Below are 18,747 nucleotides of genomic sequence, written 5' to 3' on the forward strand. Positions count from 1 at the left end.
GAGTGGCTAACGTGGCTGCAAGCCTCCCCATCTATGGATAAGGGCCATAATTAGGGAGTCACTGTGAGCTGCACAGACACTCCAAGGGAGGACCCCTGAATTCAAGCAGTACGTTCTCTTCCTGGCCTGCCTTGGCTTTCGACTTCCTAGGACCAATCTAGCTGAAGGTCTTTTTCTTCAGCTGTCAGGATTAGGGAGACAGAGGTTAAGGGGACCACTTGAATAGCAAGGATAAATGCCCCCTTGTACCCCAGGTGCCGCTGTCCCTTTCTGACTGAGGCTTACTGTGTACGTGACATCCCCAGGAGAGCTACTTAGCATGCATGCTGCTGGCTGCTAGCTGATCCTGCAACCCTGGGTAGGTTAGAACCCCCTTCCCACCCAGGCTGAGCCAGGCATGGCCTCGGGCTCCGCGGTACAGGGTGTGGGCTCTGGCAGACGAGAAAGCCCCAATTTCTGTGCTGATGGGAGCCCTCTCTTCCTTCTCTCACCCAGAGCCCCCAGAAGGTGGCCTTGGGGGCCAGGGGACAACCAACGGATGGGGTCCCAGGGATTAGCAGGTGGGCATCCAGGACCGAGCTCAGAGGAGCTGCCCACATTGTGTCCTATGGGGGTCCCCAGACGCGCAGGCACTGCACTCCCAACCCCCAGCCTTCATGGCTACATCTGTTGCTGTTCAACATAGACCAGGCTTCATGTCCCATTTATTGTTTGAGAATTAGAGTAGCCCCAGGTCACGGGAAAGATAATGGATCTGGCTGGAGGCCCGGTAGCAGGCCTACCAGGGGATGTGCTCCCCGCCCCACCCCCTCTGGCAGCCCAGCTCTGCTCCTCCTCGGTAAGAGCCAGTCCCTGCCCGGGCCCTATGCGCGGATAAGGGACGGTATGGATCTTTTGCAAAAGGTCACCTGCTTCGCACTCATACATCCATTCAATAAAAACTTATTGAGAGTCTATCCTATTCTCAGCACTGTGCCAGGTAGCCGTGACCAAAACAGAATGTCATGGAGCTCACATTCAAAGGGTTGTGGCAGGGGTGGGGTGGATTTCCTTTCTAGGCGGCCAGTGCCAAGCCCAGGGAGGGTCCCTGTCTGTGTTGGATGAGCAAATGGGTGGAGGGTCAATTTATAACCACAGTCAGTCAGAGCTGGAAGGGCCCCGATGTCTCAGCTCCGTCCCACAGACACTTCTGAGCACGTGTGCAGGGGCTGTGCTGGGCTGGGTTTGCAGCTTGGGTTAGGCACCTGCCCCACCCGTGGAGAGCGCACCGATGGACGATGGACGGGAGAGAGGCAGCCCAGAGGCACTGAGCAGAGTGGCGGGGGCGGCGGTGGTCCTGGATGCAGAACACAGGGGCAGGGTGGGGACACAGACCCCTATTTTGTAGATAATAATGATAAGTGAGGTTTATTGAGTGCGTATTTGGTGCCAGGGCTGTGCGGAGGGGCTTACGTTCATTGTCTCCTGAAGGAAACTGAAGTCCCGGGAGGAAGGGACTTGCTCACTCATTGGTGTGCGCAGAGCCAGAGCCAGATACTGGCTCCAGGAGCCTGGAGGGCATGCGGTACGTCCCTTCACCCACCACCCAGCCGCCGAGGACCACCCGGCTTCAGCAGATACAGTGAGAGAAGGCTTGAGATGGGGTGGGGGGGGCATCTAAGAAGTGAGTTGCTCACCTTCCATTTAAAGGGGGCTTTCAAGGCCATTGATGTCCCAGGGTCATTGCCTCCGAGGTGGCGCAGCCTCTTAGATATCCCTGATGGCCTCTTAGATATCCCTGATGGACCGAGGCCAAGGGGTGAGCCACAGGTCCCCCGCCCTGCCTTCGGGTTCCGCAGCTTCCATGTGGGCAGTGCCAGCCTGGGGCTGAGACTTGGCCATGAAGATGTCAGGCATTGGGTCCCTGCAGAGTCTGCATGCTCTTGATGGATGGTGGGCTCTCTCGGGGGAAAATTCCAAAGAGACGAAGCAGAGGAGTGGCCCAGCTCTGGGGAGTGTGAACAGTGCCCTACGATCCCCTCCCACTGCTGACAAAAGCAGCATCTGGGCAACTAGCAGCATGTGGTTGGGGGATTATTTGATCCTGAATATAGACTGACATTGTGTTTAGGGCCAGAGGGCATAAGAAGCATGTTTTATACTTCGTAGGTTTCCCTGGGTCCCATACTCTGCTGAGAACCCTCCATGATTGTCTCATCTAAGATGAAGGTGCTGATGGTGCGCCTGGCTGGCTCAGTTGGTTGAGCATCCAACACTTCATCTCAGGTCTTGATCTCGGGGTCGTGAGTTCAAGCCCTGTGTTGGGCTCCATGCTGAGTGTGGAGCCTATATTAAAAAAAAAAAAAAACAATGAGGGTGCTGATAATCTCTTGGGGAAGACAACCAACATCCATGAAAGAAAGCAAACAGTACAAGGTAATGCTAAATTGAGAAGCAGGGCAGCATCGAGGTTAGAGAACCACAGAAGACTATACACCTTGTGAACGGTACCTCCTTTGAGTTGTGCAGTGCACAACCCATGCAACTACACAGGGGATCTGATTTGGCCCAGAGTTTGTAACATTATTCTCACTCAGACAGTTTATAGCACTCAGTGAAAATTTACTGAGATCCTGTCATCGGTCGGGCACAATTGCAGGCATTCAGGTTACAGCAGAGACCAAGACCAAGCACCAGGCCTTGCATAACTTACGTCCTAATTCAGAAGTCACGCAGACTGAGGCTTGAGTCCTGGCCTTGCCACTGTATTAATTAATCTCTCTGAGCTTTGGTTTCCTCATCTGTAAAATGGCCACAATGATGATATGTACTTCATAAGGTTCTTGTGATAATTAATTGAAATAACACTTGGTTTCAGGTGTGACACTTGGAAGGCCCTCAGGAAATGGCAGCCAACATTATCACCAGTGGTGGTTCATGGGGGGACAGGCTTGTGAAGCTGATGGAAGGGGACAGTCACAAGATGTGGAGGAGTCAAACAAGATGTCTCAGCAGGAACAGGAGTCAAGGTGGCTCCTGAAGGATGGGTAGGGCTTACAGAGGGTCCAGAACAGATTCTTCTAAGGATGGGTGTCCTGAGGAATGTGGGGATGGGCAGTAAGGCAGTCATGGGCCAGTGGGGAGTCCTCTGATTTGGGGACCATATTTTCCCCAACCAAGGGTCAGGACACCCATGATCCAGCAAAGAAGTTCTGTGTTTCTTCCAGATGTGAGAAGCAGTCTGAGATAAGGTGTGGTCATCAAAATTCTGGAATTTCAGGAGATTTCTGTGTTTTATTAGAACCTGAGACATAACATTTAACATAGGGCCTGTCTCTTGACAGATCTGAGAAGTATGACCCCAATAGAGCTAGACAAACTGGTGAGTAAGGTTAGGGGAGGGCAGGTAGATCAGGATGTGGGCCCCCAAAAGCCAAGCAGATAGCTTGAGGAGGTAGGGACAAAGCAGATGCCTCAGTCAGGATTCCTGGTTACTAACAACAGAGGTCACCCTGGTCCTCGTAAGCAGACAGGGATTGGGGGCCTTCACGGATTCAAGGGGCTGGGGGCGGTGAAGGGCCAGACTTGGAACACAGAGAAGCACTAAGTCAGCCCTGAGGGCCCAGAGCAGGAAGTTAAGTCAGTCGTTGGCCATCTTGGGTGGGAAGTATTGGCCATGTCCAGTCAGGCGTCCCTCCTTGGCCCCCAGAGAACTCTGGGTTGGAGGAGCCCCACTTCAGCTCTTGTGATGCAAGGTGAGGAGCTGCATCCCATCAGTCCCCCAAATCAGGAAAGGAACTTGGATATCCAACTGCCCAAATTCCTACAAATGGTTATACCCATGGAAGGTTCCGGAGGGGCTGTACAATGAGAGTGATAATTATGGAATGCCGACCTCACACTGGGGTTCCGGAGGAGCCAAGCACCCAGGAGACCAATTGGAAGGCTGCTGGAGCACCTGGGGGGGTAGGGGGGTGTGGGCACAGTGGGTCTGGAAGGGGCAGATGTGAAGGCATTTGTGGGGATTAACTTACCAGAGGCCTCAGGCGTCCTCTCTGAGTGCTGAGAGCTGCCCCGCATCTCTGGGGCTTGGCGAACAGCTGTCAGGGCTCTAGAGGGTCACGTGGCCCTGGGCAGACATTCAGACGTCCTCTTGCTGATCGCCAAGAAGGAGTGCAGGGCTCAGGCAGGAGGCAGTGAGCCATTAGCAAAGCCTGCTGTAGAGACAGGAGCCCCGGGGTGACAGGTGTACCACGGGTTTGTTATCTGGGGCCCTCCAGAATGCCCCCACTGTTCTGAAGGAGAGACTGAGGCCCAGAGAGGCGGGAACTTGTCCCAGGCCACCAGCCAGTGAGCAGCAGGGGTGACATAAGTCCAAGTGCGCTGACCCCCAGGCTACTGGCCTTCTAACTGGGATGGAGGTTCAGTGGTGTCCCCCGGACCCTGGGGGGACTGGACAAAAACAGTAACCCCGAAGGAGCTTCCTTTCAAGCTGCGGGAGACATACGCAGGGGTGTCTCAGTAAGAGCCTCAGGCCAGAGGGGGTCCCTTTCTCTCTCCTTCTGTGGCCCAGGCAGCAAGTGCAAGTGATTTTTATATTCTTGGCAATATCCCTGGAAAACACAAGAAGGCCTGGGGGGTGGGGGTCTCTGTTGAGATGGCCCTTGGTGTATCAGGTGTTCAGGCCTCTGGGCCAGAAAGCAAAGGGCTGACCCGGGAGCTGCTCCTGACCTTGACTAGGTTGCCCCTCAGGCCCATCCAGGCCTCCATCCCTCCCCAGGCTGCTCCCATTTGAGGTGGGTTTCCATTAGGGCCCTCTCTGTGGCAGGGCCCCTGGGGAGAGGCACCAACCAGGCTCTGGAAGGTGCACGCAGGATGAGGCCTGTTTGGGGCCAAGAAGTGGGGAGACATAGCAGAGCCTGTGGCCGACCCCACAGTGGCCCAGGCCATGTGTCCCCCGGGCTCCCCACCTGCCGGGAGAGCCAGGCTCTGTGGTGGGGGGCGGGAGGGAGGGCTTGGTGCTCCCCTTGACCTTGAGAGCGTGTGTGAGCACGCTTTTTCTTTCGATTTTCTGCCTGGACTAGAAATTGCTTTTCTATTCATTGTAAAACAAAATTAAGTCTTTCCCAATTTGCATAGATGCTGTCTTGTATGTTGTATTTTTGTATGTTTTATATTTTTGTCGTGTGTAATTTTTTTTGTATTTTTGCCAATTCTTTCACGGTCCCAACAGGTTACATTTAGGGGTTTCTGCCCACACACCCCTTCTCTACTGTGGGACACTGGGAAGTGATGGGGGGCCTGGGATGCTGGAGAATCTCCTTCCCTCTGCGGTCTCTCCCCACACCCTGTCCCCCATCACACTTAAGGCCTGGGATACCAGGAAACATGCTCCCCAGCCCCTCAGCTCCCTGAGTATATATAACATAGTTCTTGCTCTGCAGGAATTGCTGGGCACACCTGGGTCCCCCTGCAGCCCATTCTCCTGCATTAAACCATCAAAGGCTCCCATTGCCATGGGGTAGAGTCCAGACTCCTTCTCAAGACCAGCAACTTCCTCAGCTGTGTGTCTAGGCCTTCCTCTGTGGCCTTGTCTCTCTCCACTTACTTCGCTTTCCAGATATACCCGGGGCTTTGCAGGCGCTGGTCTTTCTGTGTCTTAAGCATCTCCCATGCTATCCCTGGCTGTGTATTATCATTCCTTTGGATCTTTGGCACCTCCTCTGGGAAGGCCTTCCTAATTTCAGAGTCTCCAGTACTTTCCCTCCTCTGTGCTCCCATAACCTCCCCTTTCCCCATATTTCCCCCACCAAAGCACAGCCCACCAATTGTCTGTTTCCCCCAGTAGATTAGTAGCAGCCAAGGGCACAACCCCCGCCCCGCCCCTGGCCAGGACATCCCATCAGATTTGTCAGTTTGGAGTTTTCTTATCTTCTTTATGTATTTTAGCATAGGGTTTTATAAAAGGGGCCAGTAATCAGGAAACTGCAGAGACAGGCATGAACTCTGAGGTCCCAGGAAGCCCCCTCCCCAATACACACACACACACCCTCACTGTCACTCCACATCTTCCTATCCCAGACCCAGGGAGCTTCTTATCTCTTCTCATGGGGTCTGCAAAAGGATACTGCCTAGGACCGTGGACAAAGGTGGCCCCATCACCTGTTCTTCCTGGAGCCTGGAAGAAGTGAGTGTGTCTCCCAGAGCTGAAATACCCGAAGAAACAGGATTCCTCACAGCTGTTCCCCAAACAACACCTTCTCTCCACTCCCCCAACCCTCCCACCCCCGCTGAGCCTTTTCCCACTCCCTCTGCCCATGCACACATACACACATACAAATACACCAGGGATCTTAACTGGAAAAGTCAGCAAACCCTTTTCATCTTGAAAAACACAAAGATGAAAGAATGAGGGGAAAATCACAACAGGAAGTCGTGGGGTTAGGAGGCTTTCTGAGTTCCCGCCATGTGCTGGTCTCCGTCCGGATGTCTAACTTGAGAGCATTCACAGCCCCTTTCCCACACTCTGCCCTTTGACTCCGCATCTACCCCTGAAGCTCAGCCCCAGATGTAGTTTCTCAAGGTCACAAGAGAGATTCCAGAATTATCTCCCAGCACAGGGATGGGAGAGAGCATTTGTCTAGTCTTTGGATGATATTTTCTAGGTGTTAAGGATGGGAAGGGGAGTCCAGGCTAAGGGAACAGCATGAGCAAAGGCCCAGAGGTGGGAAATTGGGTGGCAGTCATTCACCTAGCTTGAGCTCCTGCTACGAGCTGGGCCCTGAACGAGGTCCCAGCCATACCTTTATCAAGGTCACTGACCTCATGGTGCTCACAGCCTTGTGGCAGGGATGAACCAGGAACAAAAGTCATCTAGGTAGCAGGAGCATTGGAGGCGGGGGCACGGAGGTGTGTGCAAAGCCATGGTGTGGCATCAGCAGTGGGATGAGGGATTCTGTCGAAGCAGGACCAAGCTGGACTACAACGGCTCTGATGTCTGAATAAGGAGTTCAGCTTTTCAAATCTAAGCAATAGGGAGCCATTGAATCTTATGGAGTGGGGGAGTTACTGCAGCAGAGGTGGACTCTAGGTGACAGTACGGAAGATGAATCGGGGAAAGAATTGAAGAGGGCTGACACTAGAGGCAAACGGACAAATCGGGGACCCACTTCAGGAATCCCGCAGAGCAATCCTGCAAGCTCTAGCATGAGTAAAGCCCTCCATCCAAAATAGATCTCCTCCCAGACTGCCTGAGAGTCTGAAAACCCAGGAGAGTTACCTGGGGGCCAGAAGGCTCTCTAAAGGCTCCTGTCGGTACCCACATAGATGAACTTCAAGCAGGAACAGACTGACCCGTTATCCCCCAGTGTCCTCCTTAGAAGGCTTTTGTTTATTGGATTAACTGGCCGAAGAGATCAGGGCCCAAACTATGGGACATGAGACCGGTGCATTCTGATCGGGATGGAGGGAGGGAAGGAGCAGAGTCAGAGGCCTGGACACAAATGGCCACGTGGGTCGTGTGTGCACATGTGTATAAATGTCTATGCACGAGCAAGTGTTGGGGACTGTCACTGGCAAATCGGGTATACTCTGGGGGGGCTCCCGCACTTTGGGTGAGGGACACACCGAGTTTAGGAGTTTTACCTGTGCTGAGAAGGCCATCGTGGCGCTCAGGGCCCCGAACCTGCACAGACGTCCTGGCTATCATTTCAGGTGTGGTGACCAGGAACGACTGTCCTTCTTTGTCCAGTCGCACCTTCCCTGAGTGATGCTCATTGAGTACACGTACGTGGAACTGCTTTGTGGAGTGTCAAGGGCTGTGAGTTGAGGACCAGGCTTCCTTCAGGCCCAGGGCCGCGACACAGGGGCCTTGAGGAGAAGGACTACGCTTCCCATTTTATGATGACTCTCTCTCTGTTAGTATCATCTTCCATCTGGAGGAGAGAGAACAGAGAAGACTGCAAGCAGCCGAATGGGGTGGTCTGGGGGGCATGGGACAGCGCAGAGCACGAGCGTGATGACCGGGTGGCCAAAAATGGCTCCCCCCACCAAAGCTCGGAATGCCACCATTAGAACTCCCAAACTTCGTTGCCCACTGGAATACTTGGGGATCTTGAAAAAATACTGATGTCTGTCTGGCTCCCCGGTCCCAGTCATGGCGATTAAATCAAGAGGGGCGCAACCAGGGCATTGGGATTTTTTTAAACTTCCCAGGTGATTCTAAAATGTAGCCAAGTTTGAGAATCACCGGGGAGAAGGGAGAGACTGTGTGAGGGAACGGGGTTCTCCGAGAGCAAGTTCAGAGTTGCCAGCCAGCCAGTCCTGAGAAGCTCCCGAGAACTTCTGAGGTCCTACTTGTGATCGATGACCACTTTTCTCCCTCATTAGCAAGTGTCTCACCTCCGGTGGGAGACAGGAAGTGGCAGAGCAGAGGGGCCTCCAGCCTCCTAGCTCCTCACCTTCAGCATGGCAGCCCAGGAGCTCAGTCTTCTTATCCCTAAAATGGATTGGTCCTGGAGGGTTAGAAGCGTTTTGTGAAGCTTTGTAGGGTTGTTAACAAGATTTAAATAAAATAATGTACATAAATTGCTCAGCACGAGGCTTGGGGGCTTGTGAGCACTTGTCCACTGATCTGTTCTTGCCATCTTTGTCATCGTCATTGTCATCATGAGTATGGCCATCCCGCGTCTTTCCGATCACTGTCTTGATGTGACTCTGCACATCTGTCCTGGTACCAGAGGCAAGGGGCTCTGGCTGCAGCCCAGCCTGGCTTCATACAGTTAAAAGGGCAGCCACGAAGAAGCAGGAAAGGTGATAGCCCAGAGTGTAGGAATCTGGGAAACCCCGAGAGACCAGGGGCCATGTACAAGGTCACTCGGCCGCTGAGGTGAGTTCCGGCCTGGCAACCCTCCCTCCAGCTCAGAGTCTGTCCTTGCAGCACTGAGCTGATTCCCCAGGTAAGAAATGCTTTGCTTCTGTGTACAAAATTCAGCTTTGCCACAGCGGGAAATTCTAAGAGGCTGAAGCTGCAGTGCAGGTTGTTTTGAAACTCTCTGGTCCTCAGTCAGTTCACTGGGTTCAGATAGAGCCTCGACGGAGGCCCAGGGCAGCCGCCGCTCTCCTGGGCCGCCTTTCCCAGGGAGGGCCTGGCCTTGGCACACTCAGAAACCTGCTTGCAGTCAATTATACAATTTTATTCCATTTCAGGGAGCTTGTTTTCCCCCAAACCATTCGTGGGGTAACAAGGGAGTAGAGAAGCTGTGTGAGCAAACATACTTATGTTCCCCCCCGCAAAGCTCTGAAACCTATACATCTGGTGGACACCAGTCTGCCCCTCACTTCTTTAGGACCTCCTTGACCAGAGCCAGAGAGGAATATCTTTCAGTCAGAGCTGCAGAATGGGCATGTGTGTATTTTTAATAACATCTATCTTTGGGGGCGCCTGGGTGGCTCAGTCGTTAGGCGTCTGCCTTCGGCTCAGGTCATGATCCCAGGGTCCTGGGATCGAGTTCCGCATTGGGCTCCTTGCTCAGCGGGAAGCCTGCTTCTCCCTCTCCCACTCCCCCTGCTTGTATTCCCTCTATTGCTGTCTCTCTGTGTCTGTCAAATAAATAAATTTTTTAAAAAAACATCTATCTTTGGGATACAAATTGTAAATGTTCATCGTGGAAGAATTGGAAACCGTGAAAATCCAACTAGCCGGAGATCACCGCTCTTAACGTCTTGACGTATATTCTCACAGACTATGTGTTTTTTTAATAGATAGGGATCATTTTATGTGCATAGCTTGCTTCTGACTATTTCACTAAACATTAGCTCCTGAGCAATTCTCGAGTCATTAAGTATTCTTTGAAAATACAATTTTCAGTGACCTCATAATATTCTGTAATATTGGTGTACCATAATTCATTTTGGCGCTGTCCCCTTGTTGGGCATTTATTACATTGTTCTCTATTATAAATAACACAGCAGTGAATGTCTTCCCGTGCTTCTCTGTGGATCGCCCTGGGATAAGTTCCCCAAGTGGAATTATTGGCCAAAGGCTATGAACCTTTTAAAAGTCCTTGAGAAACCAGATCAAATGCACTTGCAGGAAGGTCCAGAGAGGCCAGTGTCCCAATCTCTACCAACGTTACCTTCCGGTAGACAAGGTATTTTTGAGATATGACCGGACCCCCAGCACCGGGCTTCTCCTTGAGAAGGCTCAGGGTATGAAACAGCGGCTCCCCAACATTTGATGTTGAAGGTCTGTCTCACTGAAGGGGGTTTGGATTTGTCCTTTGAGGCCTCCAGGCTAAGGCCCACACCAACAGCACGAAGATTTCTGTCGGGATTCTAGGATTCTAGACACCAAGGAATGGGCTTCCCCACCCCACCCCAGGCAGCAGGATCTCTGCCCCAGCTCTGTTGAGGCTGAAGCTGTCTTTGAGGTTCAAGGACCAGATGGCAGGATAGCCCCAGGACCCCTGACACCCTACCACTGGGGCACTGTGAACTGACCGTCTCCGCAGTGATCCTAACCTTATGAAACACTGACAAACCTTGACTCTGCTCCCTGGACACGTTCTACACCTCTGCTCCCTCGGCTGTAAGATGAAGCTGTTATGAGGATGAAGTCTGATTACATTAATGATGGCTGTTAGTGTCGCTGTGCGAATTAGGAGGAGAGTGAGTGAGAGAAGGCGGTGTTGCATAGAAGTTACGGACCAGATCCAGATTTGGTCTCAAGTCACACCCCCATACAGAAAATGGAATAGAAAACAGAGGCATTTGGGGGTCTGGGGAAAGGATTGTTCATATTTTTTTTTAAATACAGAACAAGCTTCCTTTAGAACATCTGGCACCTGCATTTTATTTCTTTGTTCTTTAATTTTTATGCCTCTCAAAGCAGTAATGGTCCAGAGCTCACACTGCCTAGTGATGCTACAAGGCCTACAGCCTAAGTGATGTGCTGCAGTCTGCTCGTACCAGCTCAGGAGAGCCTGCCGCTACATTCTTAGGACTTCTGCAAGCCGACCGGTACATGTTATTAATTATTGGTACACAGTATTAATTATTAAAAATTAGTTATGCAAACTTACATCAAAACAATTACATCAAAAACAAAGGTACTAAATGTTAACAATTCGTCACTCCCTAGTTACTTGACTACTCTCTGTGCTCTCCGGGTGACTGGGGTCCATGATATCCATGGTAGAAATCTCACATGACTGTGGACTGTTGGGAGTCTCTCCTGACTCTACTGTTGCTGACAGCAACCTGGTAGATCAAAGTTAGCATGGTGGGAACATTTACACCACTGAAATTGGCAAATGCTCCAAATGGGGCCTTTTTTTCCTGGAAACCCAGTTAAACAGTTACCAGCCCACCACTGCCTGTAACTTCAGTCCCTCCCCCACTTGCCTACAATCCCCAAAGGGAGTTCTGTTCATGGATTTTAGCTGTTTCCTATTGCACTTATCCCCATATTTCTTAATGACATGCTTTCATCGCCATGTCTAGATTTTTAAAATCTTAGACATTGTATGTTGACTTCCTATTATGGAAGATGAGGATCTGGCTCTCTTCCAGCTCAGTCTCCCCTCTTACTACACACACACACACACACACACACACACACACACACTTTCCCTACCTCTGTGCTCCCAGTATGTTATAGTATAACTCTTGTTTCAATAAATATTCAAGATTTACATTATTGCAGCTATGTAAATATTGTACATATATCATTATCACTGTGATTTACATTAGCTTTCTTACACAACCTTTTTCCTGGAGTTAATAATTACATTTTTTTATTTACTTGATTTCTCCATAGAACAGTGGTTTTCAGATGTTTTTTCTTAGTAGTGGAACTTGTCTTTCAAACAAAATGTTATGTGAAACCTTACCGTATAAAATAGGAAAAGCAGAGTTGCCAGGTCGAAAGGGAGTTCTTCCCTTGAGGGCTGCCATGTACAGCTAAGTAGGTTGTGCACTGCACAACTACAGAGGTCATCGTTCACAGAAGCAACAGTGTGATTTAGTCATGACAATCGTAATTCCCCACCCTACTGGGGAATGCATCCATTGTGTAAGGCAAGGTCCGCCTGGGAGTATACATTACATCAGGATCATTCTCGGCTTTAAAAAGACTTATTCCCTTCCCGATGCAGGGCTCTGACCTCACTCCATTCTGAATAGGTTCCAGCGATGTTGCTTAACCTGTCCCTCTAGGCTTCGGGCCAGAAGCTGCTCTTAGCTGATGGCCACCTATTGACTGATTCAGTACCCCTTTGGATATGCCTGGGCTGGGCTGGGTGCCAAAAGCGTAATGCAGACAGCTTTGCTCAGGGATCACTCAGATGCAGCCTGTGGGATCAAATGTAAGGAATGGTGCCGTCAGAGAGTGTGTGAGCTGTGGGAGCAGACAAGGCAGGGCCTATCTGCCCTTGGAAGTCAGGGCTGGAGCAGAAGGGGTGGCCCAAATGAGCAGTGGGATTCAAAAAGCTCAGCCTTGAGGGTCACCCCTGGGCAGGAACCCCTGATTTGCTTTCAGCTGGGTAAACTCGGGCAAGTGGCTTAAGCTTTCTGGGTCTTAAGTTCCTCAGACTTAAATCACAGGATGTGTGAGAGTAAAAGATCATGTGTAACCCTGACAGGTGCCATGGTCGCATGTGGCTCAGTCTCTGCTTAGAGTCTCATTTAAAGAAACAGTCAAACAGCCCAAAAGTAATTGAAAAGGTATCCCCGTTCTAACTGCATCCCCCATAGAATGGCAAAGGGAACCCCATTCCTAACTGCTGGTGGTGCCCCCCAGATCTCCTTTGCCTCCATTCTGTAATTTTCCCACAATGCACGGTGTCCGTGAAGCTCCCCTTTGTACACCTCTGATACTTTTTTCCCCCCCTCTCCCTTTCGCTGCCTCATTTCTCACCCTCTGTGCCATTGCCATTTAATCTTGGATCTGTTTCTTCTCTACCCATCTCGGCCACTGCTGTGTCACAAAAAGTCAAAGGGTCTGGAAATGAGCTGCTGGACGTGCGGGCAGAAAGTGGGTGGGGAGAGGTTACAGCAGGACACACTCTGAAATCACTTTTGCCCCATCATGCTGGTGAAGCATAAGGCGCATGAAGCAGAGGCTTTGCAAAAATTGATTCTCTTCTTCATTAGTCCGTTGAGGGACCTAAAGGGTGGTGAGGGACGGCCTGCCTGAGGTGCCTCCGATGACCTACCCACTATCAGCCGATGGGAAGTGACTGGGAAAATCTTCCCTATTTCCGCTGATGCCCCCAAAAACCTAGTATTAAAAAGTCCTGGGGATGGAAACACAGCTTCTGCCTGTAATTTTCCTTCCCTTCATTAAACATGGACTTCCCTTCCCTTCCCCTTCCCCCACATTCTTTGTTTCATCTTTTGTGGAATTCATTCCCTTTGAAGGACATCTTTCAGGTCATGTACCTAGCACAGATCATGTGCCAGGCTTGTAAGGAGCTGGATAATCAGAGACAAGAGACAGATTCTGTCCTCAGTTGCTTGCAGACAAATAGAAACAGGCTGCAATTGCACATGATGGTGCCTGTAATAGAAGGAAGCCTAGAATGTTACGAGCACCCAGAGGAGGAACTCTTCACCCATTGAAGGATCAGGGAAGACTTCCTGGAGGAGGTGTTATTGTCTAATCTGTATGATAATAATACTACTAACATATATTGAGCATTCACTGTAATGATAATCTCCACACGAAGCACTTTGCTAAGCGTTAGCTCATTCAATCTTCACCAAAGGCTAAGAGGCAGATGTTATTCTCCTCATTTCAGAAATGAGGAAACTGAAGCTCATAGAACTTCACTGACTTTCCCACGGCCATGTCGCTAAAAGGTAGCAGGGCTGTAATTCAAACACAGGCCTGTGTGCCTCCATAAACTATGCTTGGAACCACAAGGCACTGTGTACAGGTGTTTAAGATGCTCACTGAACAAGCATCCACATCTGGGAGCCGCACTGTTCACAGCGTAGGCAGAGTGACACGTATGACAGTGTTCATACCCAGAGACTCAGGCCTCTTTGCTGACTCCTGGAGCAGCAGGAAGGAGCCTCCTCCCCTGGAGGGCGGCGGGTGGGGTGGGGGGGTGGGCACTGGGGAGAGTACATACGTTCCTGTGTCTGGAGGTGTGAGCTGCTCACTAGGCTTTGGTTGTTCAGGCGAATAGGACCATCCTAACTTCAAACTTTTTTACTTGAGGAAGGGGTACCTTTTCCTAATTTGCACAAAGGCATCATATGGACCAACAGTGGTCCTGCCTTATCGCTCTGCTTTGTGTCCCCTGCCCCATGACCATTTGGTGTCGGGGAGGACTCAGCCACGGAACAATTTGGACCAGCCTGAGGCAGGGATACAAAGGTGAATAAGACAATGGTAGGTCCTCTGGGACCTTCCAGTCCAGTTTAGAAGCCCAGAATAAAGGCTCTCCTTTCAGGGTCACCCTAGGACCATCAAACTAAACCTCTTCTCTCTCTTTCTCCTTGGCAGACTGGCAGGATTGAACCCAACTACCCCAAGGTCTGTGGTCACCAGGGCAACGTGCTGGACATCAAGTGGAACCCATTCATTGACAACATCATTGCCTCGTGCTCAGAGGACACATCGGTGAGCAGGAGGGGTGCTCCCCAACGAGGGTGGACCCCCAGGGGGCTCCTCCCTGCTCTCCCCCTGGAGGCCTCCCTTCCTAAACTCCTCTCTTTCTCCCTTCTTTGCCCTTCTTCTGTCTCCTGTTTCATCCTTCCAGCTAGCCCCAGAATGGGGAGGGAGTTAGGAAAAGGACTGAGAGAGCGAATCCATGGAATATTTGGCAGATCTCGCGCCTTTAGTGTGATGTCGTTTGGAAGTGTTGATTTTGTAGGTGAGAATTAAAACACGAAGTTTAGGTATGTGATTCAGTATGTGTGTGGTCTCAAGAGAAGACCGTCCTCCCTGTCCTGGGCTGGGCAGGATGCGGCTGGAGCTGGAAGGCTGCAGGGCGCAGGGGTTGGTGCGGCGAGCACAGGGGGGCAGCGGGAGAGACAGCAGGTGGAGGAAATGCCCATCCTGCTCTTCAGGGTACAGGGAACTCAAGGAGGCGTGCCAGCGACCACAGCCAGCTCTGTCTCTGCCTGCTGAGGTGTTGGGTGCCTGTCACCAGCCATGAGGGAGCAGACACGCTCCAACTCGGGGCTGCTTCATACCGAGTGCCGTTGGTCCTCACCGCCACGGCCACCCCCACACTGAGGGCCGGGCAAGGCCCCACACTAGGAAGTATAGGAGGGCTGCCGGCCGCCCAGGCCCCGCTCCCCCTGCTCAGCCACGGCTCGTCAGGACACCAACCCACACGCTCTGGGCTGGAAGCCTCTGGCCCTCTCCCCAGGGCAGCGGGCTGGGAAGGAGAGGAGCAGTGAGCAGCTTGGTGAGGGGATGGACAGATAAGCCAGGGCTCTCAGAGTCGCTGGCCACCCTGGCTCCTCCTCTGGTCCAAATCTCTGCCAGACTGAGGGCGAGGGCGGGAGGGTCACTGACCGGGGCGGCCCTGCCCGGTTCTAGCTCAGCACCTTACTTCTGCCGGGGGTGAGTCAGGTACCTGTTGCTCCAGGGGCCCGGCTAATAAACTGGGCGTCCACGCTGTGGCTGCAGGAAAAGCCTTAGGCCCGGCGCCCACCCCGCTAGGCGAGCGGCTCTCTTCGGTTCGCACACACGGACCCCCGCACACCAACCGGGATTGAATCTCCGCCTGCCCGCTTGCTAGCTGGGTGACCAAGGGCAGATGACTTGCCCTCTCTGGGCCTCAGTTTTGCTCCTCCATGTAACAGCAGTGATGAGACAGGCCTTGGGCAGTTGCTGTGAGGAGGAAAAGGGGTCTGTGCCTAACACTGCGCCCGCTGGTCTCTGTCCTGCCCCAGAAACACCACCGGTAGAAGGGTAGGGACAGGCCATGCACCGAAGTGCCACGCAGAATGAAGTCACTGCGCCAAGGAGGTAGGACAGAGGGCCCTGCGCTCAGGGAGGTGGGATTCATGTTGCCAGAAGGGTAGGGGTAGGGGTGGGGAGAGATTCGAGAAAGCGGGGCCCTGGAGAAGCAGGACTGCTAGCAGAGAAGGGGTGGAAGGAAGCCCCGGGGGGAGGGTCTCGGTCCCCAAGCCTCTGTAACAAAATACCAGGCTGGGCGGCTTGTGAAGAGCAGGCGTTCATTGCTCCCAGTTCTGGAGGCGGAAGTCCAAGGCCAGGTCCCAGCATGGCTGGGGAGGGCCTTCTTTTTGTCCTATGCCCACGTGGCGGCCGGGGCTGGGGTCTCTTGGGAGGCTCTCTGAGAAGGGCACTAATCCCGTTCCTGAGGGTTCCACCCTCATGACCTAGTCACCTCCCAGAGGCCTCACCTCCCAGAGGCCCCACTTCCCAATACTATCAGCTTAGGGGGCAGGATCTCAACATATGTAGGGGACACTGCGCACCCCAGGGATCAGGGAAGGGGAGTAGCAGGCCAGAGCAGGGGGTCACGGCTGGCTCTGTTGGGGAGGGCCCCGCCGCCCCACACCCCGAGCCAAACCAGCCCTGGGAGCCAAGAGGAAGGGAACACCCAGGGAGGAGCGAGGCTGCCAGGGATGGGAGACAAAGGGAAAGGACAGCAGGCCTGGGGGCACAGCTGGGAGGGCTGGCCCCAGCCCCCCCACCCCAAGCCAGAGAGAAGAAGATTAAGTCTTCGGTCAGAGAGGAACTAAGCTCTCCTTCCGCCCCCACTCAGCCCCTGTCAGGTCTCCATACCCCCTGGGGGCCTCAGGGCCAGGGAGCTAACAGGCCCCCCAGGCTGGAGCAGCCCCTCCCGGAGAAGGTCCCTGAGGCCCAAGGTCCCACCGGGAGGCGGGGCACAGGGAGGGCCGGCCCCCCTCAGCACCTCACCGAAGGTCCTGGGTTTCCAGGTGAGGGAACTGAGGCACAGAGCCACACAGGCCTGGCAGTTCGGATCCATCCGACACTCGGTATTGACATCTCTGAGGCTTCTCTGAGCAGGGTCCGGCCCAGACACCCACCGAGGGCACACGGGGGGAGGCATCCTCCGAAGCAGGGCCTGGGAGGAGTGGCACGAAGGGGAAGGAGCCTGCAGCTCCCCAGCTCAGGTGAGGAGGCCTGTCCGCAGACCAAGTGCCAGGCACCGTGCTCCTCTTGGGGGCTGGGGAGCTGGAGTGTAGCTGTGGAAGCGGGTCTGGCCCAGGTCCCCATGTCTCTGCCCGCCTCTGCTTGGACACTGAAGGGAGCCAGCAAGCCCTCCCTGCTCCCCCGCTCTTTTCCCATATCCCCCACCCCTGAAAAACCTCCAGGGAAATCCAGGCCCCATGCCCAGCCCCTCCCCCAGAGCCGAGGAGGGCCTTAGGAGTCTGACCCCGTCCCTCCAGGGTTCCAGTGGCACATACCCAGGCCCTTTCCCAGTGGGCTCCTGTCCTGCGGGAGAGGTAGGGGCCATAACTCTCCCTGGCATCTGGCAGAATCCAGTTCTTTCCGCCGCTGGGTGATGTCACCTATTGTTGAATGGCTGTGCTTTTTATAGCTTCGGCTGCAGCTAGGGAGGGTGGTTGGCAGGCGGCAGGGAAGGGCTCTACGGGCTTCCAGCCTCATGCTCCTAGCCTTCCCAGAGGGCCAGCAGCTGCAGAGAAAGGGAGAGGTTTCTGACATCTCAAGGAGAGGGGAAAGAGTGGTCCCAGAAGGGAGGGGGAGGCAGGCCCCTCTCCCTGGTAGGCTGAGCTCAGCAGCTTTTCCTCTGCTCCTTTATCCAAAGGCTGCCCTCCCACCCCACCCCCACCTCCCAGTAAGGATGCCCCTCCCCGAGGAGCTGGGAGTGGGATGGGGCAGGATGTCAGCGCAGCAGGGAGCAGCCAGAAGCCACCCACCACCCTGCCCTTCTCATCTACACACACACACACACACACACACACACACACGCACAAGCACACCCACACGCTAGAGAACCGATACCTCTCCGAGCTGGAAGGGAGCACCGTGCCCCTTCCAGCGATGGAAGGACAGTAGCCCGAGAGGGGTCGCCGGGCGGACGGAGGCCTCGGCCACAGACCTGGGACTGCAGAGCGAGTGGCAGTGTGGCTCTGTAGCTGGGCTCAGGAGTCCGCGGGCCTATAGGTTCTGCCACTTCCCAGACCTGTGACCTTGAACCAGTTTCTTTAGCTCTCTGGGCACAAGTCGCCCTCCTGTCAAATGGAGATCGTATTGGACTCAGCATCAGAGCCAAACGAATATACAATGTTTGGTGTTTCTTGTCTACTAAGAACTCTAGGGCCCCTGGGGAGTCAGAGAGCTGGAGTTGGAGACCCGGGGCTCTTTCCTCTGCATCTCATTCTTTGCTCTTTGAGCCCCCAGGTAGGCCTTCTGTCACTGGTTTCCAAAAAAAGACTAAGCTGAATGGTGAACCTCAAGATCCAAGAGAGAAATTCCCCACCCTTTCCAAACCAGGAGTACAGGGGTGAATCCCCATCTACCCAGCTCACCACCGGCCAGAGTCAAGGCTGGCCGGCTTCCTCCTAGTCGGGGGGCTGACTCATTGCTGCTGATATGATAGCGAGGTTTCTGGGCTGCTAGGATTCTTCCATTGGCTCATGCATTCCAAAGGGATGTGCCAGGCTCTGTCCCTTGCACTGAAGGCAAAGGTGGGACTTAGAAGATCCCACCCTGTACGGAGGAGTCAGCCATCCAGCGGGATGGCCTGGCAGGTTGTCAGTGCCCCTAGAAGGGTGATGTCTAGATACCTGGCA

The 18,747-nt window shown here is 53.3% G+C and overlaps 1 protein-coding gene and 1 long non-coding RNA gene across 4 annotated transcripts in view; one reads left to right on the forward strand and one right to left on the reverse strand.

Moving 5' to 3' along the window:
- CORO2B (coronin 2B) overlaps positions 1 to 18,747 on the forward strand; it is a 127,330-nt gene that overhangs the window by 91,395 nt on the left and 17,188 nt on the right. For all 3 annotated transcript variants that reach the window (XM_081831316.1, XM_081831315.1, XM_081831314.1), the window contains one exon: positions 14,492 to 14,608. In XM_081831316.1, the coding sequence (XP_081687442.1) occupies positions 14,492 to 14,608 (117 nt within the window). The remainder of the gene's footprint in view (positions 1 to 14,491; positions 14,609 to 18,747) is intronic.
- On the reverse strand, positions 1,388 to 17,508 carry LOC145723554 (uncharacterized). Its single transcript, XR_014148703.1, has 5 exons — positions 17,398 to 17,508; positions 8,380 to 8,492; positions 7,624 to 7,913; positions 4,014 to 4,196; positions 1,388 to 2,325 (listed from the first exon to the last, which is right to left on the reverse strand). It is a non-coding gene; the product is annotated as an uncharacterized LOC145723554 (long non-coding RNA).

The sequence above is a fragment of the Leptonychotes weddellii genome, chromosome 9 (genome assembly GCF_054177405.1).
Source record: "Leptonychotes weddellii isolate Sample4059 chromosome 9, ASM5417740v2, whole genome shotgun sequence".
Taxonomy (NCBI): Eukaryota; Metazoa; Chordata; class Mammalia; order Carnivora; family Phocidae; genus Leptonychotes; species Leptonychotes weddellii.